At 46.4% G+C, this 26,863-nt stretch overlaps 1 protein-coding gene across 1 annotated transcript in view; it reads left to right on the top strand.

Moving 5' to 3' along the window:
- The window catches only part of PTPRT (protein tyrosine phosphatase, receptor type T), a 675,700-nt gene that overhangs the window by 424,284 nt on the left and 224,553 nt on the right, over positions 1-26,863 (top strand). Inside the window, exons 10-11 of the mRNA XM_015596894.1 lie at positions 18,658-18,859; positions 20,094-20,196. Of these exons, the coding sequence (XP_015452380.1) occupies positions 18,658-18,859; positions 20,094-20,196 (305 nt within the window). The remainder of the gene's footprint in view (positions 1-18,657; positions 18,860-20,093; positions 20,197-26,863) is intronic.

Below are 26,863 nucleotides of genomic sequence, written 5' to 3'. Positions count from 1 at the left end.
TTCCAGGGTCGCTGTAGGAAAGGATTTGAAGTAGAGCATGAGTTGCTTTTTCTTTGTGTTCTCTCTGTAAGTGGTTCCTTAGCTACAGATTTTTAGACTATTGTGGAAAAGCGGAAGAAGAAGCGCTGTGAGACATAAGACTAAGTCATCAGTGCTTAGACTCTGAGTCACAAAGAAGAGATTGGCAAATGTTCATGTCATCTTGTTGTTCTTATTCCTTTGCTATCCAGTGGTGCTGATCCCGCCCCCACCCCTACCCTCGTCTGCCCTCCCCCACCTGCGGCTCAGCCCCCTGCCCTGCAGGGCTGCCACCTTGCACAACTCTAGGGGACATTATTCACATGGATACAACATAAATAATGTTCCCTAGAATTGTGCAAAATGGCCCTGGTCCTCTCAGAGCCAATCATGGCACATTAGACTTGGACAGAGAAGGCTTGCCTGAGGAAATGACAATAGAGTCCAGAACTGAAGGAAGAGAAGGGATTAATCAAAGAGGGGATGGTACAGAATGCCATGCAGAGGGAACAGAATGGCCACAAGCCCTGTGCGGGGAGATGTAGGACCAGTACCAAGTACAGGGAGAAGGCTAGTGTGGTCTGAGTGTAAGATCAAGGGCACATTCAGTCATTGAGATGGCAAGGGAATGACAGCAGGGGCCAGAACATGCAGGATCTGTGGGCCACAGTATCAATAGTTGTTTTATTCTAAGGGCAAAGAAAACCCATTGAAGAACTTGAAAGTTTTTACAATAATAGTGGCAGATGCATTTATCGAGTATTTACCTTGTCCCAGGCACTGTTCTAAGGGCTTAGCAAGTGTTGTCTCAATCATTTCCTCACCCAGACCTATGAGATAGGGACTTCATTATTCCCATGTAACAGATAAGTAAATCCAGGTACTGAGAAGCTAAGCAACTTGTCCAAAGTCTCATAGCTAATCACTGGCAAAGCTACTGCAAGAGGCTGTCTTCACTACTGCAGGAAGCTGTCTTCTGGTATTGAGAAGGGGCGAGTAGGGGCTGGTACTGTTTTAAGTATAGCAGTAGAAAACCAGCCCATCTCTCGAGGGAATGCCCGACCCTCTGTCATGGATGTGGCCAGGTGTGACAGTGTGGTGTGCCTGTGGCTCAAGGGGAAGACTTAACACCTCACGCAAGTGCTGCCCTTATCTGGAGATGGTGCCTGAGGACTCTGACAAAGCAGAGAACACCTTATCAGCCCACACAGCTGCTTCCTGGGCTATTTCCCCCAGGGACTTACATGGCAGTGAAAGGCAACACGTTCAGCTCGGCTTCCTGGACAAGCTGTGCTGCCTGGGGGAGCACCAGGTGCCCATTTGAGTTAGTCTGGTTTGCAGTCTGCACTTTGGATGAACTCATATACCTCATTGCAGGCAGAGTCCAGAACTTGGGATGGAGAAGAATAGATTGTGGACACAGACTGAGGAGGGGACATGGAGGGAGCTACTGAGCTAGGGGAGCCATTATCTTTTGTCTGTTTGCTAAGGGAAGTGCAAGGAATGGATTGAAGATCCAAATGAGGTGAGTATGTAGATGAGATATTCTCATCAGGGAAATATACTTTTTAATAAAATAAAAAAAAAAAGTCCCTCAAAATAGCTCACCTTGGCTTGACAGACAGTCCTGGGCAGTGGATGAGAAGTGATTTGGCGTAGTGGACATAGCATCAGAAAGTCAAATACCCACGTTTCTTTTTTTCCCTCTTCTCCTGCGTCTTTGCTTCCTGCTTCCTTGGGTGTGTCCACCCTCCTTTGTGCACACCGACTTTTCTCTTGGCTTGACTGTTGGTTTCCCTGCCACCTGATTCAAAGGGCTTGTGTCTCCAGCCCGCAAGGGGGCTGACTCTGACTCCCCACCCCCACCACCACCACCACCTCTGGGTCATTATGCTCCAACCCGACCCTTTTCTCTTAGCACAGTCTCTGTCCTCTGAGCAATCGAAAGCAAGTGGCAGATGTGTCCGTGGCACCCTGGACTTCACTGACTCAGAAATGGAAACTGTGGCTCAGAGAACGGGGAAAGGAGCTTCCAACCCGGATTCGAGATGGAGACGGCACTGGACACTATCAAAACTCCTCAGGGGAACCCAGGTTTGGAAACCTGTGGTGGTCCCCTTCTCTTACCATCTCATTTGTTGCTGGAACACTCTCGTGCTTCCTTAATTCTCTTTTTAGAGGAAAAACCTGGGCTCCTGGATTGTTTAACATGGAAGGAAAAAGCCAGACCCAGAGAGGCAGTAACTGATAGAGGACTCCCCTCCCTCCCCGCAGGTCGGGCAGCCCAGGTGGTGTGGCGGAGCCACTTCCTTGCCCCATCTGAGGCGAACAGTGAACCCCTGATACAGCGATGAGATGAGAAGCCATTCTAGACAGGTCTCTGTGCAAGAATTTCCATATTTATATTCAGAGCACTTCACAGTGTATTTCAATTGCTATTACTTTAGCAAATGTCTTTCATGCAAATTTTGATATTTTTCAATGGAGAAGCCTTCATCTGAATCAATGGAATGATTCTTTCCGCCTCCCACATGAAACAGCCAGTGCCTTTTAGTTGCAAACCTTGTACATGCTAAAGAGAGAGGCTCTGAGTTGATTTCTGCACATTTGAGGGATCTGTGAGTTCTTCATCGTGACGGGAGGCTGGGATTCCAGGAGTGGACCCCATCAGCACTTCGTGTTACTTTAAATGGCAGTGTAGCCTAGCAGTGTATCTCATCTCTGAAGCTCTGCTGGGCCCCCAGCCTTAATTCCTCTAGTTGAAGAGCAATTGGTTGCAAGATCTCGGGCTTCGTGGGAGGCTAAAACCAAAGTTCTGGAGCGCCCCCTTCAGGAGCACAGCTTACAAACAGCCTTTGACCTCTTCAAGTCCGCTCCACACTCCTGACACCCATGCTGGATGGGCAGCGGACATTTTCCTAGACACTTCCCCAATATGCTGGATGTATGTTCATTTTTCCTGCCCAGGGCCTGGCCCATGTTCCCTGTTGTCCCCTGATGCACCCAGCAGGGCCCTTGAAGAAAACCTGGTATGGGGTCACTTTGCTGGGCAGGTGACCAGGAGGCAGGGGCCAAACACTGGCCTCTGCAGCATCCTGTGGACTCAGCGAGCATGAAAGGAGGCTGCACATACCAACCTGCTCTGCCAGAGCCTTGGCGGAGGAGTCCCAGGGGGTCATGGGCCCCTGCGTCTGTCACCTGAGTCGCAGCAGTCATTAATCACCTCTAAGGACAAAAAGTGCAATCCTTGTAGGCCAGGTCTGTCTCAGGGGCTGCTTCTCAGTCTGATGTTGCTCATGACTTGCGGTGGCCCCACTTCCCGCCGGACCGGAAGTCCACGTCATACAAGGACTCCCGGGGTCTGCACGCGCCTGTTCACTCCTCACCCCACCTCCCACCCTTCCCCGCTTTGCTCACTGACCTCCAGCCACACTGGTCTCTCCGCTGTTCCACAAATCAACTGGATTTGATGATCCTAATTAGGGGCCTGTTTTCAAGCTATTCTCTCTGCCTGGAACGCTCTTCTCTCGGAGATCCACTTAGCCAATTCCCTCTCCTGTGAGAAGTCCCCGCCTAGATCTCACGTTCCCAACTAGACCTGCCCAACTTGGTTAATACCGCAACCTGCCTCCCTCTCCCCAGCACTCCTCTACCCCTGTCTGCTCCGTCTTTTCTTTTTCTTTCTTTTCTATGGCACTTATGTTTTTTTTAATAATAATATTTTTTTTTAATGATTGTCTTTCTTCTTCTCACCACTCTAGCAACTAGAAGATAAAGTCCAGGAGGGCAGGGATTTTTTTTTTATTTTTTTTTTAAATCAGATCTTTCACTGACATAGTTCAAGTGCCTACAGTAATGGCAGGTTTATATTACTACTCGATAAATAATTGTTGACTGAAGGTGAATGAGTCTGTGGTTTCTGCAGAATATTCTCGAAGACCCTCTCCAATGTTGCAAATTCAGGTCTCACTGACCTACCTGATATACGACTAAGGTGTAGGCATTCCCAAGAATTCTCGTGTACCTGGACACACTTCGGCTTCACCACAAGACTTTTCCGTTGATGACGACACTGAGTCCGCTAAGCATGGTGTCTGAAAAACAGCCCTTGGGCACCCGAAATGACAGCCACACAGTTAAGCCTTTTGGATTCAAAGTTTGTCCTTTTGTTGTCTTGGAATCTTTACTGATAAGATTCAAAAGCAATTTCTATTCTAGACCCCCTCCCAAATGAAAGGTAGGTGAGGGGTTGTATCTATAAAGAAACAAGAATCTGGGAAGTACAATTTACTATGAGGCAAAAAAAAAAAAAAGTATAAATAAAATTTTAGAAAAGAAAGAAAAGCGAAGAGGCACAATCCTAAAGCCAATTTCCTTTCCAGTTTGCAGCCAGGCTTCTCCCCATAGTGGGTGCCTAATGGAGTGCAGCGACAGGAGACCGTGCAATCAGACTGTTCTCTAAGTCGTGGGTTTTACTCTGCCGTCCCCAGCTTAGGACACCAAGTCATTTCTTTGCAATAAGCCCCTCTCACATGCACGAGGTAAAGTCGATGGAATTGCGGGAGGAGCTGAGTGTGGAAGCTGGCTTTGGCTGACTCCAGCACCCATGTGCTCACGGCACTGCCCAGAGGCAGAATCCCAGAGCAAGTAAGAGGGACTGAGTTCTCAGTCTCCAAAGGTGTTCTGGATGATTTCCTGATGACTCTGGCATTGCTTCTAGGAGCATGTCTTACTCAGATGGGACAGGAGGAGGAACTGGATAGAGATGGCAGAATTGTCGATGACAAGTTAGAGCTCCTGGAGAGCCACAGTTGCATAGATGGACCCTATTGGCCACTGAAAGTGGGCTGGGGAGGGAATAAGATGCCAGAATCTCTGAAAAGATGGGGCATCAAATCCATATCTTCATCCACAAAAGGTGTGGGATCTTAAAAAGGGGAACCGCCTTAGTCCGCAGTTAGCAACCTCTTAGATCTGAGGTATGCTGCAGGGGTGGAGATGAGGTCTTGGAAAATACGTGGCATGTGTGTCTGCAGAGATAATAAGCCTGGGCACCACCTCTCTGCCAGTGGGCACCCAGGGGAGGGAAGAGAAACCTGATCCGGGTATCTGGAGACCCGAGCTGCCCCTCAAGGCTGCCCTCTAGCTTTTCAGCATCAATTCAGTGTCCAGCAGGGGAGGAAAGGGTTCGAAGCTGTGATCCACAAGGTCCTGCTGCCCTCGGCTGAGCTGTGGTCAGTCTGAAGGACAGCACCCTTGATCTCTCCCTGTAATGGCTTGGTAAAGTCCCCTGAGGCAGGAGAGAGGAGATGGGTAAATAGCACATACCCCTGGAACTGTCTGCAGGCTGAGGGGGCCCCTATTTCCTGGGCACTGCATGCTGTGTGGGAGGGAATAAGGCATCGGAAGCACTGGTTTGACTCAGTTATTCACATCCGTGGCACTGCTAGGTGCTCTCTCATGAGAACTAATGTGTCTGCTCACGGATCCTCATTTTACTGATAAGAACCAAAAGCTCAGGGCTGCTACTGCCTGTTGAAGACCATGCATTCTTAACACGGGTGCTGTTGCCACAAGAGGTGAAAATCGGTTCTTGGTGTGGGGGCGGGGTGGGGGAGGAGGGGGTGTAGGAAAAAAAGCTTCTTCTTATGCAGATGCATAATATTTATGACGTGCATAAACAGTTATATAGGTATGTGTAGAGCCAATACAGAGCTAAACAACATACCTGTAGAATTAAAATTTCATGGTGGAAATTTTAAAAATGGTTAAATAGGCTTCTTAGGAAGTGATAATGAAAAAAACAAAAAAGGTTGAGAAACCATGGTTGAGACCAGCACTGTCTAGCCACGAGTCACACGTGGCTGTTGAGCACTTGAAATGTGACTAGTCCAAATCAAGATGTGTAAGAAGTTTAACATACGCACTGCGTTTCAAACGCTTAGTAGGAAAAACAATGTAAAATACCTCATTAATTATTTTGTGTTGCTCATACATGGAAATAATGACATAGTGGATATCTTGGGTCAAAGATATTATTAAATTCAATTTCACCTGTTTCTTTTTCTTTTTTAATGTGGCTCCCAGAAAATATAAAATTACAAACGTGGCTCACATTTTATTTCTAGTGGGCAGTTGCTGCTCTAGACAACCAGCTGCTTATCAGAATTCGTGCTGGAGTTTTTTGACTTCCTCCCAGGCTGTTTTGTTATTCCACAGCAGTCTCCTTAGAGAAAATCCACTTGCTGTGTGACCTTAGGCATGCCTCTTAACCTCTCTGAGCCTAGGTTTCTGTTGAGTGCTTTGCAAATGAAGAAGCTTTTACCAGCTGCGAGGTTCCATTCTAGACCCAGCTGAAAGCCTGTGGTCACTGCAGATAGGAGTGTGTGAGCTTCCTGATGACCTATTTCACCAGAAATGACAGTTCTCTAAATAGCAATGTCACCTGCTGTGTGTCTGCTTCTGGGGAAATGCCACATTAGAAAGATTAGAAAAGAGAGAGAGCTTCTACCCTTGAGACCAGCAGAAGAGTGTGTTAGAATAAATGACCATTTAACCAAGAAGAGAGAAAAACAAAAGCTTTTATTTCTTGTTGGAGGGAAGAGCTATAACCAAAAAATTAGCTTTCACAAAACCTTCCCACAGTAATAGGGGCGAAGAAAATATCTTGCAAATGTGCTCTGCCGGGTTTAATTGATGCTCAGATCGCCTCTATGCCCATCTTTTTATTCCTTTCCTAATGCCTAATTTAAGGGGGGTGGGGATCAATTCTATTTTAATTTCATGAGAAAAATGCTGAATGAAAGAACAACGCAACAGAAAAATGAAACTTCAGACTTCAGCCCTCACTGACCCAGAACGGGATCAATGGATTCCTCCTCAGAAAGGCCTCTGGAATCTGCCCCCTTCCTCAGTCCTCTGACAAAGAAGCACGAAGTTTCACGCTGGAAAGGGAAAGCTTCTGGGGTGCTGGGGAAGCTCAGTCAGCGGCAGGCCCCGCGACCTCCCTCTACGTTCCAAATTCTACCCTAACTCTCCTTAACTTTGGTTTCCATATCCCCACTTCCCTACCCAGAGGCTCTTCACATTCCTCCAGACTCTAGGCATGTCCTCTCACCCCAGCTAATCCAGCAAACAGGTCCTCACAGCAGTTTTGGTCTCTCAGACTCTGGCCACTCAGTGATGACCGCAGACCGAGGTTAAGCAGATGGGGTCTGGTACACACTGCCTGGGCTCCAGGCCTGGCTCTGCCTCTTACTCACTGTGAGAGCCCTGGAAAGTTACTTATTCTCTCTAAGCCTCAGTTTCCTCATCTATAAAATGGGGATAAATATGGAACTAGCCTCATAACCTTGTGATGATTAAGCGAGTAATGCATGGAACGTGCTTGATGTGGCTCCTGGCAAACATTGAGTGGCAATAAATATTAACTCATGTTATTATTATTGTAAAGAGTTTCTATAAGGTTGTGGGAAGCAGAGAGTGGAGCCTTTGGCTTCTGACCTGGGGTTCCACAATTCCAGGTTAGCCAATCAATGTGAGTTATCACACACTTTTTTTTTGTCCTCCTTTTCAAAAATATTTAGCTTAAAAATAATTTTAGACTTACAGATAAGATGCAAAATTAGTGCAGAGTTTCCATATACCTACCACCCGGCTTCCCCATTAACATCATACATCACCATAGTGAAATGACTAAAACCAGAAATTGACGGTGATTAATATTATAAACAACAACATGAGGAATACAGACTTTATTTGAATTTCACTTGTTTTCCAACCAGTGTTCTTTTTAAAAACAATTCATGATTTAACTTAGGATCCCACATTGTGTTCAGTTATTAATCCACTGTTTCCCCCAATGTGGGACAGCCCCTCAATCTTTCTTTGTCTTTTATGTCTGTGGCACTTTTGAAGAGTGCTCATCTATTTTGTTCTATTCTGTAGACTGTCCTTTAACTCCAGTTATTCGCTTTCGGCAAAAATATCACACAAGCTATATGCCTTTCTCAGAGCATCTTAGGAGGCGCCTGATATCCATATTTTACATTCTTGGAGTTGTTCCTTTGACCACTTGGGTAAGAAGGTAGCATGCATTTATTAAACATCTACTATGTTTCCTCTTTGGGATACAAAAGTGAATAAAATGTTACCCATGCTTTCAAGAAGCTTTCAAGTCTAGTGGACAAACAGTGTTCTACTTATCTTTGCTGTTTAAGAAACCACGCCAGAATTTAGTGGCATAAAGCAGCAACTTCGTTATGCTCACAGATTCTGTGGCTCAGGATTTGAAAGGGCATGGCAAGGATGGCTTGTTTTAGCCCCACTATGTCTAGGGACTCAGCTAAGAAACCTCAAATGGCCAGGAGTGACTAGAGAGCTGAGAACCAAAATCATCTGGGGACTTGCTCACTGACCAGCCTGGTAACTAGGCAGGTATGACTCAGACTGGATGCAGCCGGGGCTATCGACCAGAAGCATGCAGCCTCTTCAAGTGCCCTGTGCTTCCCCACAGCACGCCAGCCCCAGGGGCTTGGACCTCTTACACAGCAGCTTAGATGCTGTAGACATGAACATCCCCCTGTGGACAGGTCAAAAGCTGCATTGCCTTTTCTGACCCAGTCTTAGAAGTCGCACAGCATCATTTCTTACACATTCTTTTGCTCAAGGCGGTCCAAGTCCTCCGAGACACAAGAGCTTATGTCTCCCTCATAAGCTCTCCCTCTAGATGGGAAGAGTGTCAAAGGATTTGTGGCTATTTTTAAAAACCACCAAAAAATGGGAAAGTACTGAAGCATCTTTCTGGTTTTACAGGTTTGGAAACTCAGACCCAAGAGGACAAGAGTTTCACCAGCTAAGGGCTCATTCATTATTAAATGCATAATTTAATTGAGTGCCAACTATGTACCAGACAGGCGTGGACCCAGCTGCCAGGGATGCTTGCCAAGTCCTTCCTAGGGGTGGCAGGCCCAGACAGACCCACTAAGAACCCCTGTGGTCCGATGGTTGCAGGCACCGCCAGTCCTTCCCCTGGCAACTGGTCACCTGTGGACATGCGCAGAGGGCAGTTGACAGGGCAGGGTAATGCTGGACTCTTCAGCATCAGAACAACTTCGATGGCAAAGTCTGGTGTATCGCATTCTGAGTCTGCTCCATTTTCATCTCTAATCCTCATTTATTCAGTAAAACTCATTGACTCCTACTCTGTGCCAAGCTTGAGAGCTGGCAGTCAGAGCAATGAATAAATAGAATGAAGGCCTTGCCCTCAGTGAAGGATTTCCCCAGGCCATCTCTGCCAGAAAGGCCACTGGTGGGGCTGCGAGGTTCCAGGGAATAGGGTCAAGGAATTTTTCAACTCCTCTCGAATCTCCACGCCCAGAGCCAACTGGAGAGGAATTGGTCACGCAACTTAGCAATTTAACCAGGTTAAACTCAGCAGAACAGAAATCAGCTGAGTGTGAAGTTGGAAGGCAAGCAGCTTACATTTAAAAAACCCAAGAAATATTGCAATGCAGACTAATAGCAATTGGGAATATCACTAGACAGACTCATTAAGCAAGAAAGTTTCTGTGAAAATAACAAAATCACAGCACCCAGGACACCCCGGCATGAGATTAAAAGCTGAAAGTAGGTTTAAGCTTCATATTATTAAACTGCATTATGACAGTTTAGTGAGAGAGAGCTTAGAGCCATCGGAGTCGATGGTGGCCCTGTTATGGGAATCTGACTGCGTCTTTGAAATTCAGAGCAGTTTGAAAGAATGAAACTGTCAGAATATCCCTCTCGTGTGGGGCAGGGGAGGGGAGAGCGGGAGACTGGGAAGTGGCCTGTGGGAAGGACTGGAGGCGGGGAGGGCTGGTTGAAGGAGCGTGTACTGACAAGAAGACACTTCCCTGAAGTCTGTCCGGGAGCTGAGGGCCAGGGGGGTGATTTGGGGAAGAGAGTGGGGCCCACGCGGTAAGCGCTCAGCAAATGTTAACTCTTGTTATGATCATCCACGGGCCCATCTTGCAGTGTGGGTTGCTGGGGGGCGAATACCAATGACTCCAGGCCAGCTGGATTCTGAGCTTGCTTTCTCCCCGTGTTTGATCCCAGAGCCACCAGGAAACCAGCCAAAGTCAGAGAACAGGGTGATGCCTGGAAATCAGCAAAAGCCACGTCGGGCGAACGAGCCGATGTCCCTTCCACATGTCTCTTTGATCTATGGCGACACAAGACGAGAACAAGCTCTTGCAGGGTGGTGTAGCAGGCGTGTCATGCTCAGCAGTTGCAGGCATCGTGCTCTGTGCCGGCAGCGCTGGGGAGGGCGCGAAGCCCAGGCTGCCCGGGCACAGCAAACCCCACTTATGGTCTGGGCCTCTGGCTCTGGAGCTCGGCTTTGGGGACCAGGAAGCCTGGCAGGCGTTGCCCAGGTGTTTGCTGCTCTGTCCACTTGTTAGTAGAGCACTTTGGCTGGCGAGGTTCCAAAATATATTCTAGTCACTCAACTCTTGGAAAGCGGTGGGTCTGGGCTTCAACACACGTTCTGCAAGGCCAAGATCCAGTGGTCTTTCCTCTCCGACTCTTCTCATTCCTGAATCTTACATGGCCCCAGGATCAGGCTAGTGGACATTCACAGCTCTCCCCCAATACTTTCCAGCCTGAGAAGACTCGTCCCCCTTCAGGCCTGGTGCCCTTGTCACCTGACATCTGGGTGGGAGTTAGGCCTTCCAAAGATATTCTGTTCCTCCAGACAGTTCAATCCCCTTGCCAGAGAATATGCTTCCCCAAATTCAACGTGCGTGAGAACCACCTGGAGAACTTGTGAAAGCACTTGAGTCCTGGTGTCCTTGAGTTCCTAACCCCAGACATTTGGATCAGTAGGTCTGGGATGGGCCTTTGAATCTGCATCTGTAACAAGCTACCAGGCGATGCTGATTCCCTCTTGCCTGCAGACCACAATTTTAGTAGCCCTGTTCTTAAATTCATAATGACCCCATATCTCTTTTGAGAGCTTGCTCTCTCCTTTAATGGTTCCATATTACCCTCAAGATAAAATCTAAGCACTTCGGTATTCACATAAACGTTTCCATGACCTGACTTCAAAGCAGGGTTGCCACATGCTGTTGCATAGTTTGTGCACGGTTAAAAAACAGCACCGAAAGGATGAAATCAGCTAAGCACCGGGCTGTGTCTATCGGGAGGAATACGACTAGGCACGAGAAAGGCGTATCTTTTCCTTCTCACAAAGGCACTCCGAGCTCGCTGAAGTGCGGGGGACTGGGATTAAGGGGGGACTCTATCTGCCTGGAAAGGTGCCTTTTTCTGTTTTGTACAGAGGTGTTACAGAAGCTACTAGTAGTCATTCTGCCCAAGAATAACTCGGGCCACCTCTTCCTTCACTCTGTCTCCCATCACTTCCTGTCACCCTTCTCCTACCTCCCTCATCTGGTTAAGACCTTCACCCTCTGGGGGAAGACTTCCTGGCCCCAGAAGCCTTCTCTATCCTATGCTCCCAGGATCCACGTTTCCTTCCCTCAGAGCAGTCATCTTGATGTGCCTTTGCCGCTCATTCCTGTGGTCACCCCTGACCCCCTCACTGTACTGTAAAGTTTCTGGTGGCTCCCCAGTGCTGAGCACAAAGCCAAGTCAGGAGCTCAGTGAGTGTCTGTTATAGATTCTATTCTGCAGCCACGAGGACCTCACACGTGCCTAAACCCAGCCTGCCATTTTTTGTTGTTGTTTCTTAAATGTTTTATTTTGAAATAATTCTAAATTTACAGAAAAGTTGCGAAAAATAATACAGAGAGTTCTCTAGCTTTCACACAACGTCAAATGCTAACATCTTACATAACCATGGTATATTTGTCAAAACTGAGAATCCCCGTCTGAATTACAATTGACCAAACTCCAGAATTTTTTTTCAGATTTCCTAACTTTTTCTGCAGGTGTTTTGTTGTTGTTGTTGTTGTTTTAATTTTCTCCCTTCTAGTTTCCTGCGCTCTAGTTTCCTGCATAGCATTTAGGTGTCATGTCTCCTTATCCTCCTTCAATCTATGACAGTTTCTCTGTGTTTCCTAGTCTTTATGACCTTTACATTTTTTTAAGAGTGCTGACCAGTCCTCGGTCTGGATTTATCTGATGTTTTCTCATTAATGGACTGAGATTCTGGAGAAAAATACCACAGAGGGTATGTGCCCTTCTCGCCACAGCATCCCAGGGGGGCACTGATCTCAATATGACTTGTCACTGGCAATGTTGACCTTGATGACTTGCTTAAGATGGCGTCTGCCAGGTCTCTGCACTTTAAAGCTATTATTTTCCCCTATTTATTCAAAGTGAGTCACAGATCCAGCTCGCACTCTAGGAGAGAGCAGTTAGGCTCTGCTTCCTGGAGGGATGGATGTCAAAGAATTTGTGGCTTTATGGGGAAACCACAACGGTAACTAGTAAATGTGGAGGAAATAATGTTTTGAAAATATTCTATTTCTCCTTAGTTTTACCCACCAACTTCAGCATTCATCAGGGAATCCTGCCTGAGCCATTATCACTGCGGTGTTCCATTGATGAGCTTCTAGTACCTTCCAGCAGGCCATTTTTAGGACAGCTTTCCTTGGCACATGCTTCATTTCAGAGATCTTTGTGCTTTAGGGGCCAGCTCCAGCATTCTCTGCCCTGGCCGCCCAATCAGATCTCTTGGAGAACTTTAAAAATGTCTGATGGCCATTTGTACACAGAGTGTTTGATTGAGTTAGTCTGGGATGGAGTTCAGGCATTGGTACTTTTTAAAAGGTCTTTGGGGCATTCTATGCCCTGGAGTCCAGGCCGAGGACCACTGACCCAGCCCAACACTCTGGCAGCTTCTTTGGGAAGCTGTCCTCACTCTCTCTGGCAGAACCAGTGACGCCCAGATAAGTGTTCCCGAAGAACTTGGTTCCCTGCAATAGCCATCAATGCTCTGTTTGCTCCCGAAGTCAGGACCTGGCTTTTCTTCAGCAGGGTTTCCCCAGAGCAGAGTCTAGCCCAAAGTGAGTTTTCGGTGAGCATTTGGTGATAGAGAGAATGATTCCATCACAATAGAAGCAAAAGTACTAGCTGTCTGTCCACGCAAGTGGCCAGTCCCTGCGCTCTCTCACTGGCCCCGAAGTGCTGGCAACACCAGGGACATCAGTGCACGTGTCAGTCATGATCGTTTTTTCTACTGTTGTTGCAACCCTCAGCTCTCTAGGAGCATCAAGGGCTCCGTGGCCAAGAAGTCACTGGCATGTGCATAGCCTGCATCCCTGCATGCTCGCTGTTCTTCAGGAGTGTGTTCCCGTGTTGTTTTTGAATTGCCAACAAACTAGAGTCCACACTACACTTCCAACAGGAGGAGACTACCTTGAACCTGGTCTCCTTTTGTACGTTTGCTTTGGAGGCCACCAAGATGGCAAAGCCCATGCCCGTAAAGACTTTTATAGTGAAAGTAAATATTTTAAACAGCTGTTTTGAGTTTGAAGAAAAATTAAATGATTTTAACTCTTTATTCAATGAACTGAGAATGTTGGTCTATTTTACCTGTAATCTCGTTAAAACTCTATTATATTGAGACTTCCAGAATATGAGCTGGAAGCCATTTGGAGAGAGTCGGGAGCAGATGAGATGGGTAACTTAGAGTGCTGACTCCCCTCTCCCCCAAAGGGTTTAGGATGAAGACACCATGGGTATAACAGCAAGGGAGAAGCGTGCTAAGCTACAGAAGATGCTTCAAGCTGTAGTGACCCAGTTTATACTGTCGCCACTGACAACTGATGCTATTATGGGTTTCTTCAATATGGGGTCATCTATTTGGGAGTGAGCTCTTTGAACAGCCTTCGTGGCTCTTCTAGAGTATGTCTGCATGTTCAAAGAGACTTATCCAAGTTCTTGTCACGTCATGGCACTCACTGTGATGAAGCTGAGACAGCAGAGAACACTTCATGAGCTGTGAGTCAGCATCTGTTCTTTTAGGATGCGGCCCAATCACACATATAGCTGCCCTCACCTCTGCTTACCCTTTGAGCATGTTGTCTCTCTTGGCCTCAGTGTCCTCAGCTGAGGAATGGGAATAACCATAAAGAACCTTTAGCATTTTTTGAGGGTTACATGAGGGGATATTTTGTGAGCCCCCTTTCACAGTGCCCGGCATAGAGTGAATGCTCCAGAATAGAGTGTTTGTCGTGATTGTGTCTTCAGACCACGTGTTTCTACGTCTTGGCCACTTCCCTCATCTCGCTTTATCTTATATGCTCCCTTAACCCCCAAGCCCCATCTCATGCTCAGGACCCAAGTCTTGTCAACTGCTCTATCTGAACTTGGAACTGCTGTGTCTTACCCCGTACCAAGCCTGGAGCACAGCAAGGCTCAATCTACACATGTTCAGGAAACAGACAAGTCCTTCGGGATGGGGCTGTTCAAGGGAAATCGTTTCCTGATCTCTTTGCCTCTCTTGCCCCCTCGTCTTCAGCTCAGGGTAGAAGGCCGCTTGTTCTTTGCAATATGGCCCCTGGTCCATTGCAGCTAGAGCCTTGATGCAAAGGCTAAAATAGCTCACGGACTCCCTGAAGCCTTACTCCTGAACAAAGCGGTTGCCTTCCAGGAATATAAAAGCTGAAGGTCATTCTGCAACACAAACCAAGACAGAAACTAAAATTAAAATTATTATTTAACCCTTGAAGAACCCAAGGCTCAGAGAGGTTAAACAAATTGCTTAAGCCACACAGCTAGTTTGATCATCTCCTTGTACATGAAAGAGGAAGAAAGGTTGGAACAAAAACCAGATAAGAACCTTGCCCTCTTGGAGCTTAAATGGAGTCAGAAAACTCTATTCAGGGCCAGAGAATAAATATTTTAGACTCTATGGGGCACAGGGTCTCTGTTACAAGTACTTAATTCTGCTGTTGTACTGTATGAGCAGCTACAGACACTACGTCAGTGAATAGTGCGGTTGTGTTCCAGTAAAGTTTTATTTACAAAAAACAGATGATGGGCCGAAATTGGCTTTTAGGCTTTACTTTTTAAACCCCTGGGCTGGTGGAAGAGGGACTCATTCATGAAATAATTGCATGGCTGAATGTAAAATTGGTGGTTCCAAGAAGAGAGATGTGATTCTGGAAACATAAAATAGGTGCACGTGGGAGTCAGAGAAGGTGCTCACGAAAAGTGTCATTTTAAGTGTAGACTAAGGCTGAGGAGTCCAAACTAGGTGAAGGGGAGGCATGGGAAAGAAAAAGTTTCTGAGCTGACAGAATAGCTCGTGCAAAGGTCCTGTGTCCGAAAGGACCATGGCTCTTTTTAGACACTGAAATAAAGCCTCGAATGCAAGAGGGAGGTCAAGAGAGGCCAGCTCATGCAGTGAGCTGAGGAAGACCATCGAGCAAGAACATGATCTTAATCCCGAGAGCTGTGGGAAGCTGTTCTCTTTGGATTCTAGGGTGTGATGCCATTGAAGTCCTCACTCTGGCTTCTGGCTGGGGATTCCACTGACAGCAACCAGAAGAGACAGGGTGGTCTCTCGATCACCTCGTTAGAGCCACAGCCCAGCCCCTGGAGCCCAAGGTGGACATGCAGCTTGCTCATCAGCATTCCACGGCCTCGCTCTCCACTTCCAAAGATCCCCATTGCCTTACGCACGTTATGGCCACTGCTCCATCCCATTTCATTTTTCTCGCCTTCCTTCCCCTCTCCAGCACGCTCTCCCGCAAGCTGCAAGTTAGTAAAACTTACAAGTTAAATTTTTCAAAGAATGTTTCTGACAAAGCAGTGGGGATTCGATTTGGTGAAGCCCTTCATAAAAAATGGAAGACGCGCTATATTAACATACATTGATTTATTCATAGTGTTTCATTACGAGTAAGTGAGGATCCTGTAATACCAGGAAAGGTTAGGAGAGCAGGGGAGCACGGTATATTATACTGACAGCTCGGTGGAAATTGAGTTGCTTCTGGATTGAATTCGGAGCGCAGAAAAGGAATCGGCTAGTAAATAAGGCATGAGTTTTACCTCCCAGTACCTGTATATCAACACAGTTGCCACCAGTTCAGGCAGGAGGACTGGGGATGAATTTCAAAAGGATGCATATGCATGCCTTCTCCACTGGTGGATAGAGGTTAGCTGCCATAGGTCAAGCTCTTTGAACGTGCCCCTTCTTCTGTCTCTAGGTAGACCTGAATGCTCAGCTCCCCCATTGGCTCACCGCGCTCCAGGCGCACTGGATGTTTCTCAGCTCTCACAAGGCTTTGCCCAGCCCGGGCCTTTGCCCAGGCAGTTCCCTCTACCCAGAAGCTGGAAGACTCTTTCCTCATTCTGAATCTCTTCTCGTCCTTGAATATTAGTTCAGTTCTCCCCTGAGATACCTCCGTGAGCACTTTGTCTTAGTTGGGCGTTTCTCAGAAGCAGACCCCGTGATAACGTTGCAAATACAAGCAGAGTATTGAGAAGTTTAGAAAACACTAGGGAGTAGGGAAGAGAAAGGAAGGTAGGCAATGGTGAGTGTGTTTTCCAGCCAGCTGCCTCTGGAGGCAAGGAAGTCCCATCCTGGGAAGTGTATGCATCAGCTCCCATAGGTCCAGTCACTGGGGGTATTAATTACCGAGCACTTTCTGCCAGCACCCGTGCGAAAAGCCCTCAAGCAAAAAAAGGCAGGTGTTTGCAGACTTGTCCTTGAGAACGGCTGGAGTGGATAGGAGTAACCAGAGGAAATGCTGTGACCAGGCCCCCCAGGGACCAGCGGGAAGGGTGCCCCTGCCCAAACCGTGCTTGCGAAATGCCCACATCCTTAAGCTCCACGCAGTTCTTATCCTGAGCTCACTCTGCTCGGGCAAAGTCTGGCCTCTGACATGTGGCATTAACTGCTACATTGCTACTGCTTAATATAGGAGAGAGAAGTCACCTCTTTCTCCAAAACGTTTGATGTCCTTGCCAGGAACAGCAACCTGCTTATTTTTTAGGTAAAGTTTCTGTGTTCTCTTTTTTTTTTTTTTTTTGCCTGGATTTGTCCTTCCTGTCAAACATGGGACCTTCCTGATGGAGGACAAAGTGATACAAGACACCTGCATAGTTGACTTCCCTATCTCTAGAAGAGAAGACACTTGAGGACAGGGCTTAATTTGTATTCATTTGGGGGGCCCCAGCAGCACACAGCGCAGATTCTAGAGTACAGGAGTGAAGGTTTGTAGTCCCACGTCCATCATAGAACAGTGACTAACCATGAGACTGCATGATCTACAGCTACACGTGACAGCCTGCATGACTCTCACAAGCGTAATGTTGAGCTAAAGCAGCCAGATGCAAAAGAACACAACCTGTGTGACTCTACATAAAGTTCAAAACCAGGCAAAACTAGTCCAAGCTGTTAGCAGTCAGGATGAAGGTATCCTTGCCGGGGGAGGCAGATAAGGATGGGAAGGGGCGTAAGGGGAAGATTTTGGATCTGGTAATGTTCTCTCTCTTGACTGAGTGCTAGTTATATGGCTGTGTCCAGTTAGTAAGAATTCATTGAGCTGTATAGTTTCCTGTTTGCGTATTATACTTAATAAAACTTTTTTTAGTGGAACAAACTAAATAAAACAAATAAGTGAAAAAGCCTGTGTCTGCCATGTTAACAACTGTTTGATTTAGAAACGTGGTACTCAGAGTGTAAACCATTGGAGGCCGGTGCCAGAATGCCAACTGTTATGTTACTTTCACAGCAGGATAAGTGCAGAAATTGAGAGGGAGCACCCAGAAACTTCTACAGTGCCTTGACATTGCTGTGACATCTGAGTGCACTGGTCAGTGGACACATCTCCTTGCACAAAGTGTAGACTGGTTTAGTTATTGCCAAACTCACATGAGGTGGTCTATGGAGTATTACAGATCTGCAGTGGATTGGGAAACCCCAAACTGGGCCTTCATCATAGATATTTTGAAAAGCGCTGATTTAATGAAAGTTGTTTCCACTTGAGCCTCAGTTTCTCCATCATTAAAATGAGGATAAATATCCCAATGCCCCCCAAACACGATAATGCACGAGGAAGCAGCAGGCAGCACCACATGGAGTTAGGGGGCTGATGAGCGGCATTTTTAACTAGCCTTCCAAAGGATTCTAATTGGTCTGCTACTCTTGATCACTGCTATATTCAGCTGCACTGTCCAAGGTGGTGGCCACTAGCCACATGGGGCTGCTGCACATTTGAAATGTGGCTAGTCCCAGGGAGGATGTACTGGAAGGACAAACTACATACTAGATGTCTAAGACTTATAGAATATATTTATTCATATTATGAAGTATGAATCTCAAATATCTCATTAACTTTTTACTTTGATTACAGGTCGAAATAATATCTTGCATATATCGGCTTCGACAAGATATATTATTTAAATTAATTTTACTTTCTTTTTTCATTTCCTTTTGATGTGACCACTAGAAAACTGAAAAGCATGCATGTGGCTTGCGTTGCTTTTATCGGACAGCAGAGCTCCAGGGCATCGGCCATGGAGTATTAGGAGGCTGGGATAACCTGTAGGGTGGACGGCAGCAGCAGAGCCTGCCGACCAAGCTCACGTGCCCCCTCCCTGCCTCCCTGAAGTGTCTTCCAGATAATCTCCATCCAGCTTTCTGGATGAGGTATTTATTGGTTTGTTTGCTGGCTTGTTGTGCAGATCAACTATAAGGCTGTTGGCTCGCTGGACCCGAGTGCCGACCTCTCCAGCCAGAGGGGAAAAGTGTTCAAGCTCCGGAATGAAACCCACCACCTCTTTGTGGGTCTGTACCCAGGGACCACCTACTCCTTCACCATCAAGGCCAGCACAGCAAAGGGCTTTGGGCCCCCTGTCACCACTAGGATCGCCACCAAAATTTCAGGTATCTTTTTTAGAAAGCGAAAAGGAAGAAGATTGTTGCTTCCCCCCGCCCATCTCTTATTTTCCTGGGAGTGATAAAGGTCAGAGCAAACTGGCACTGTGTGATATTAGAGCAGTCAGGACAATGCGGTCCCTCATGCGTTACCATTGTTGTCTCGTGGAGAAATCCAATCCGCAAACTTCCCAAAGTGTAAAAAATATATTAATTAGACTAGACCAGAGGGAATGCTGAGTGATTCACCAAATAATGTACCACGCAGTTGCACTAAACAGTACTTTTTTTAAAAAAAAAATACAATTTGGTTTGTAAAAATGTGATTTATTTACAGGACTATTCCTTTTGAACCGGGGCAACTAGACATCATTAGACAGCATCAAAGCAGAATTATCTCAGAGCCCTTTTTGCAAATTATGTTTTTTTTCCGAGTACCTATGCAGTTCCGGTCTGCATACATGCGTATTTTGCATACACTAACCCATGGTGTTTTTGTCGCTTAATGTTTTCACTTATCTTTATACCATCAACATTTTCCATGTTGCTGCATTGCTTTCATTATAATGTTCTGTCAAGTGGATGGACGTAATTTAATTAAACATTCCCCTGTGGTTGGATATATTTGGTGCTTCCATGATTTTATAAAATAACGCTTCAATAAACATGTTGCAGAATAAAGTCTAATTTGTTCGTTTGGATTATAACTTCAGGATTAAATTCCAGGAATTGAAATACTGAATTAAAAGGGATGTGGATTTTAATAGCTCTTAATACAAATGGCTAAATTACCTTCCCGAGGGATTAAATTTAGTCACATTCTTATCAGTTGGGGATGAGAAAGGGAGGATCTCAGATGAGAAAGAAAAAAAGATAATAGGAATTCATCACTGCTGTAATTTACATTTTAAATGTATTTAACAAGGTTGACTGCTTTTGCATCTTTGTTAACTTATATTTCCTGCATTTATCTGTTTATTTGGCGTGGAACTTTTTGATTCATGGAGGTTACTGGCTACATACATCACAGCAGCCTTTGTCCAGACGCTTCTGCACTTTGAAGGAACTCATGGGCAGGCTGGACGTCAGGGCTGACTTTGCTGAAACCACAGGGGTGCCATGTGATGATCGGCTAACCCTTTCCCAAATGTCCCAAGTGTCCTTAGGGACAGCATCAAGGAAAAGCGGTGAGCACAGTTTAGGACCTGTGCTGAGCTCCATCCTCTCTCTGTTCTCTGCCCAGCTCCGTCGATGCCCGAATATGACACAGACACCCCGCTGAATGAAACGGACACGACCATCACGGTGATGCTGAAGCCCGCTCAGTCCCGGGGAGCCCCTGTCAGGTGAGGAGGGTTCTTCACCTGGAGCTTACGGTTTTCCTTCTCTGCACCATGTACATCTCCCATTGAGTCATGCCACTGCCGGTGCCCATAGGCAGGACTAGCCAGGAGCAAGGCTTCCTGGAGGAAGAGGGTCAGCAGCCAAGCCCGATTCAAAAGGGGTCACTGAGCCAGGATCCTCTCTCCACACAAGGGGGTTCAGAGGACTGGTTCAGAGGAAGCATGCTCATGGGGACCTAAGGGAGGCTGGGAGAGGAAGTCCTGAAAGACACTGTGGTAAATTTATCTAGTGGACTGGAGGCCTAGAAACACAGTCTCCTGACTAGATCACCTTTCCATGTCTGACTGCCATTAACAGACAGATGGACAGACTTGCTGAATTCTTTAAAAAACAAAACAAAACAAAAAACCTGCTCAGAGATTTTGACTGGGACAAGACCTCTGGGCTGGAACAGGTTAGGGCCTTAGTGTGCTAGAGTCCCACAGAGAGACTTGGTCAAAGCCATTCTGCTGATTTTCACAAGAGACTGCTGGAGATCAGGAGCATACTTACAGCCCAGGCAATGAAAGCATCTCAGTAGCTAAGCCGCCCCAGTGCGAGTTCATGGCTCGTGGCTATCAGGAAGGTGGGCATCTCTTTTAAACAAGCCACACTTCACAGAGGACAGCAGCTCCTATGTTGACTGCTGGCTTTGCTCGGAGATCAAGGGACTATCGTCTCTTGAAATCAAGCAGAGTGTTGGGTGGAAGAGCTTTCACGCTAGCTCAGTTCAGTTCGACAAGCATTCATTGAGTGCCTTATATGCCTGGAATTAGGAATATTGAATATCTATTGAGCACTCACTCTGTACCAGGCACTGTTTAACTCGTGCTCTAAAGAAAGTCAAACTCTAGCTGGGGAGACAGAAACATGAAAGCATAATTACAATACAGTGCACACTTATGGAAATAGGCAGCGATCATTATGAGAGCTCAGAGGAGAGAATTCCCAGAAGAGGAGACACTGCGCTATATCTTAAATGTGGTATAAGATTTCACCAAAGTACTACGAGGGTCCAGCATGAGCAAAGGCATGGAGGGGAGAAGCAGCCTGCTCTCCTGGGAGCAACCGGAAGTGGCTGTGTTTGCTTTAGCATAAAGATGAAGGCAGAATTGGTGGGAAAAGAATGGGGGCCATGTTTGAGATGCTCAAGTTTGTTTGAGGGGCCATGAGTGGCCACTGGACAGCCACATGCAGTGTCACTTTTATGATACTGGAGACTGGGAGACCAGCCAGGAAGAAGGCTATTGAAATGGTCTAGTTATCTGTTCTCCAAACTGGATCCAACTCTACCCAGAAATTATAGGCAGTGGAGCAGATAGAATCAACTGCCAGCAATTGGAAAGTTCCCCTCAATTCGGCAGACTTTGAACGATATTCTGTCCTAAGTTAGGTGAATCGTCAGGCCTTGCAACGGGTGTGCATAGTATTTGCGGGGCACCTGAACTAAGAACTTTTCTCTTACATTCTACACGTGAGTTTTTCCAGGACTGTCCTAGCTATAATGGGCCAAAGCAGATGAGGTCTCTTACATCAAGTAGTTATTGAGTTACTGCTTTTATTCTTGGGCAACATTGTCATTTAATTCTCTCCATACACCGAGATATTATCTCAAATGCCAAATGAAGAAACTGAGGCTCAGAAATTCCCATGAGCATACAGGCAATAAGTAGGAAAGCTGAATATTGATGTGGGTCCTCCAAGTGCCAAATCATGTGTTCCATTTTGGCCACCGATGCCTTCCTCCCTTTCACAGTTCCTGCCTGTTTCATACAGCAGTGTTGGTCATGTTTCAAAAGCTTAGAAAGCATTCCAGATGGCAATGCATGGCCCAAAAGAGAGAAACAGCTTACCCGATATGGTACGACAAGTTAGCAGCTGACCCGGGATCATAGGCCAGATCTTATCCAAAGCCCATGACCTTTATAAGGTAGACCCAGGAATCTCTTTTATTACTGCAAGCCTACAAAACTACTGGCAAAGGGACCTGATCGGCTGGCATCCACTGTGTGGCATCCTGGTGAGGGCGGATTCAATCCAGCTCCCTACAGTCTTCTGGCTGCTGTGTGGGGCAAAGGAAAGGATGTGAGTTTGGTGGCCATGAACCTGGGTTCAAATCCTGCTCTAACACTGCCGTGTGACCTTAGACAAGATGCTTAACCTCTCTGAACCTCAGTTTTCCTTATATGGAAAGTACGGATGGTAGCTATTTCACAGAAGCCAAATAAAATATAAAAGTGAGCCAAAGCCAGGCAGACCGTCAGAGAGTTCCTTCGTTAGCTTTGCTTCTTCTCTGTGGAACTTAGGAAGTTCCGTTCAAAACAGTTTTTGAAAATCTGTCCTACTACAGGGTCACAGTGTTGCCTGCTTTCTTCTTAGGCAAATTTCCAAAGATTTTCGAGACCCTGATTTCATGGTTGGGAGGGAAATAATTTGCTTTTTCCTTAGGATCCTCTAACGTCTTTCTAGCACAGTTTCAGGAAAAAAAGTCATTTTTTAAACTATATTGAGAAATAAGCAGTCTGGGTCCTGCCCAGTGGCAGCATCAAGTTAATTTTTGTACAGAGCACCAGGGACCTAACCTCAAAATGAGTCAGATTATATGCCTATGAACCTCTGGAAATGCTTCAAAGCCAGCTGAACACAGATGGGAGTAATTACCATCAGTTTTATTGGGTAACTACTATGTTTCAAGAATTTAACCTTAACTAACCTATGAGGATTAGTATTATCTTTCTGTTAAAAATGAGGAAACTCATTTTGATAAAGCTCAATTACAGAGCCTGTTAAGTGATGAAGCCAGAACCTATACCCAGGCCTCTCTGACTCTAGAGACCAGCAAGGGGGTTCTCGGAGCAGCCCAGACCTATGTTCTTGGGAAAGCTTTTCCAGTTGCTACAAAGAAAAGCCCTTTACACTTTCTCTCTGAGCCTACATACCCTTAGTTTGCATATCTGTTTAATAAGCTCATACATCCTAAGTCTACAGTAAATTAGGAGATGGGAATGGAAATGCTCCAGTAGCAGTGAAAAATGACAGTTGGCAGGGAGCCAAAAACAGGACAACCCTACAAAACTGACACAGAGACTCAAGAAATAAGGAGATCCATATGCTGCAGTTCGTGCAGCCCCTCACAGCCATGGTTGTTCATTTACTATTCCCGGCTCACCCCCCAAAATGTAGCATTAGGTTCCATGTCTTCAAGTTAAAAGGGACTGCTAGCTTCCATTTAATGAGCAAAGACTGGCTGTGTGCCTGTCACTGCAGATAAGCTATCCGTATCCTTACAATATTGCAATAATAGTTGCCCCATTTTGCAGATATGGAAACTGAGATACACAGACGCTGAGTGAGTTGACCCAAGCCACGAAACAATGCAGGCAGAATTTAAACCCAGTTCAGCTGACCCTAAGCCAACACTCATTCCATTACACCACATCACCTCCCTGGAAGAAAGTTGTGCATGATACATTTTGGTGACATTTCCATGGGAAAAAGAAAAATTAAAATAAATGTCACTGCTCAAAGGGGCAATGCTTGGTGTCTAGAAATGTCTGGCTGTTTTTCTTCTCCAAGCTCTGGATCACCGAGGGTGGGTATACACTCAGTTTCTAGTATTATTTTCAGACTGTTGTTTGGACATTCGCCAAGAAGGAAAAGAAACTAATCAATGCTACCTAGCAAGACTTCCAGGACAACTTGCAAGGGCAGCAGTGGCAATATTGCAACAGATTTCGGGTCTCTTAATTCTTTTTCCTCTTGAACTAGGGCACTAGGATGCCCATATGGGAAGTAGGTGACCAATTGGTCATTCAACAAATATTTATTGAGAACTTGCTATGTCCCAAGAACTGAGCTAAGCAGAGTATAGGAGAAAGCAAGATAGACACATACCTGTCCTCTTGAGGCTTATCATCCACTGAGTGTGCTTGTGAATGGGGCAGAGAGGTGGGGCATCAAGCAAGTAAGCAAACAAGATCATGAAACTGGTGAAACAAGATAATATGAAGCCGGTAGGGACAGTGACTGTATTGACTGAGAGAAGGAGTAGACCGGCTGGAGAGATGAGCCCACATGGACCAGTGTGGAGTCCTGCAGGTTGGCGGGAGCAGGGGCACTGAGGAAACAACACAGGCCCATTGTGACCACTGGATGCAAAGAGCTCAAGAGAGGCCGTGGGTCAAGGATGCCTGGAATCGTACTTGATAGTCAATGCTCCCTTTAATTCCATTGTATCATCATCGTTTGCCCAGCCAGTGAGTAAGCTGGGCCGGAAATACCATCTCCATTTTAGTAAAGGAAGCTGAAGTCTAAGATGGTAAATGATTGGCCCAAGGTCACAAAGCTCATGTGTAGAGCCAGTACATGGACCTTGCTTTCTGCCTCTGTTTCTGAGGTTCTGAGTTTCCCATGCCTAGTTGTCAAGTGATGCCTGGTGATTTTTTGGTGGGAATGCTATGGAGTGAACCTCTATCAACTAGGGAATGAGGGGTAGGCAAGATGACTTCTCGGGGGTCCTTCAACTCTGAGTTGTGTGGTCCTAGCCTGTAACGTGAGAACGGCAGCATGTCCCTCTCTGAGTGTGTCTGCCTGTCTTCAGACTCATAGCTAAGCCTCAGCTTCCAGGTTCTGCCCAGAAGGCTGCTCTGCCAGTGGTGCTCGGGCCCTGGCTCAGCCAGACTCCTGCCCCTGCTCTGCTGCTTGCTTCCCCTTTGAAGCCCACAGATCAGGCTCTGTCTGGCAGAGCTAAGCACGTAGGGGAACAGGGAAGATTGCCTTGCTGGGCTCCTGCTTCCTCCTCTCTCCAGCCAAACTACGTTGGCAGCTTGGCCTATTTTTCTAATACTCCACAATGGAGATTTATTGCTTTTGCATTGCTTTTCCCAGGCCTTCAAAGATTTATTGGTTTTTAAGTGACAGAATCCCAGAATTGCTTAAAAGATCAATCAAAGAGTGACTAGAATCTAATATTCAGCTCTGACTTGAACATGCCGAGCCTTCTTCCTCTGCACCCCAGCTGTCACACTGATGTATCTGTAGTAAGTAACCTTCATAAGGAAGTAACTTGGCCATGAATTAATCACCCATAATGCAGTTCCTGAAGTGAGGCTGGGGGCAGAGCCCCGGATTCTGTAGCAGACCCTCCTCTGGATTCCCAGCTGGATTCCTTGGAGATGCCCTTCTCTCCCCTACTCTCTCTTTCCCATCCGGTTGGTCACTAGGACCCATCCACTCAACATCAGAATCAGCTTGGAGATTAGCTCTTTCTCCTTTCCTCTGCCACTCTTCACCCTGCTCTCCTACCCTGCTGGGGTGGCTTGCTGGTTTGCCTGTCATAAGTTTCTCTTCCTTTGGTCCATCCCCCACTGAGCTGATGTAATCGCCCTTTGGAAGCACAAATTGGATCAAGTTAATGTTCCTGCTTAAAATTCATAAATAGGTCACTGGCTTTCTACCGCATTTAAGTTCAAGCTTCTTAGCATGGAATTGAAAGCCCATCAGAATATGGCCCTAACCTGTTTCTGGGTGTATTGCCTTTCACTCTGTCCCCTTACCAGGTTTTACTCAAGTGCTCTGTGTTCTGTCTTCATCATTCCCTCCTGAGCTTTTAATTGTGTTATACATTCGTTGTATCTTTTCTCTGGGTTTGTTTCTTGTTTACTCCTCGCTAGACTGTGAGCTCCAAGAAATCAGGAGGCTTGATATTAATGGATCCCTCTTCTGTAGACGGTGTCTGGCATTGAGTATCTACTCAAAAAAAAAAAGAAGAAGAAGAAGACGAAAAATCAGCAGATCTGTTTTGCATGCCTCATAGATAGCAGGTGCTGGGACTGTGGAGATCCCCATCACAGGCCCTGCCTTCAGCCACCTCCTAGTGTGTAAGAGGGCTGTCCAAGAGAACTTCCTGCCATGACAAAAGTGTCCTATATCTGTGCTGTTGAATATAGTCACCAGTAGCTACATGTGGCTATTGAGCACTTGAAATAGGACTAGTGCAACTGAGGAATTGATCTTTTAAATTAATTTAAATTTGAAGAGCCGCATATGGCTAGTGGCTACCATTTTAGACACTGTAGGTCTGTAGGAAAGACATTCAGAAAAAGAAAAAAAATTGCTGAGGAGCTGTTACCTGCTCAGAGGTTCTTAGGAGAATTCAGTGCAGAGACATTCACTGTTAGCCCAGTGGGCTCAGGTGTGAGGAGAGCTTCCTGGAGGCAGTGTTGCCTGACCTGAGACCTACTGGATGAGGGGAAGTTTGGTTAGTGATGAAAGGGGGAGAGTGTGACCCAGGAGGAAGCAGCACATGCAAGAGCACATGCGACAACAAGATGCATTATTGTTTAGGGAACCACAATGGGCTGAGGCAGAGAAATGAGAGAAGCAAAGAAGCAGGCAGGGGCCAGGTAAAGAAAGTCTTCACTCTGGATTTGGACTTTGTCCTAAAGGGTGTGGGGAACATTTGGCAGGCAGATGCCCAACTTTTCGCATTTTCTGAGTGGTCAGCCTTTGCCCTATGCCATTCTCTCTGCTGAGCAGGATGTTCTCCAGCTTTCCAGTGTCAAGTTCAAATCTGCCACACGCAGGACCACTTCCCATCCTGAAGCTGAATGTGTCAGCTCCTCCTTGGGC

The sequence above is a fragment of the Pteropus alecto genome, unplaced genomic scaffold (genome assembly GCF_000325575.1).
Source record: "Pteropus alecto unplaced genomic scaffold, ASM32557v1 scaffold45, whole genome shotgun sequence".
NCBI lineage: Eukaryota > Metazoa > Chordata > Mammalia > Chiroptera > Pteropodidae > Pteropus > Pteropus alecto.
Note: the sequence above shows the minus strand (reverse complement) of the source record. Positions and strands in the feature narration are given on the sequence as shown.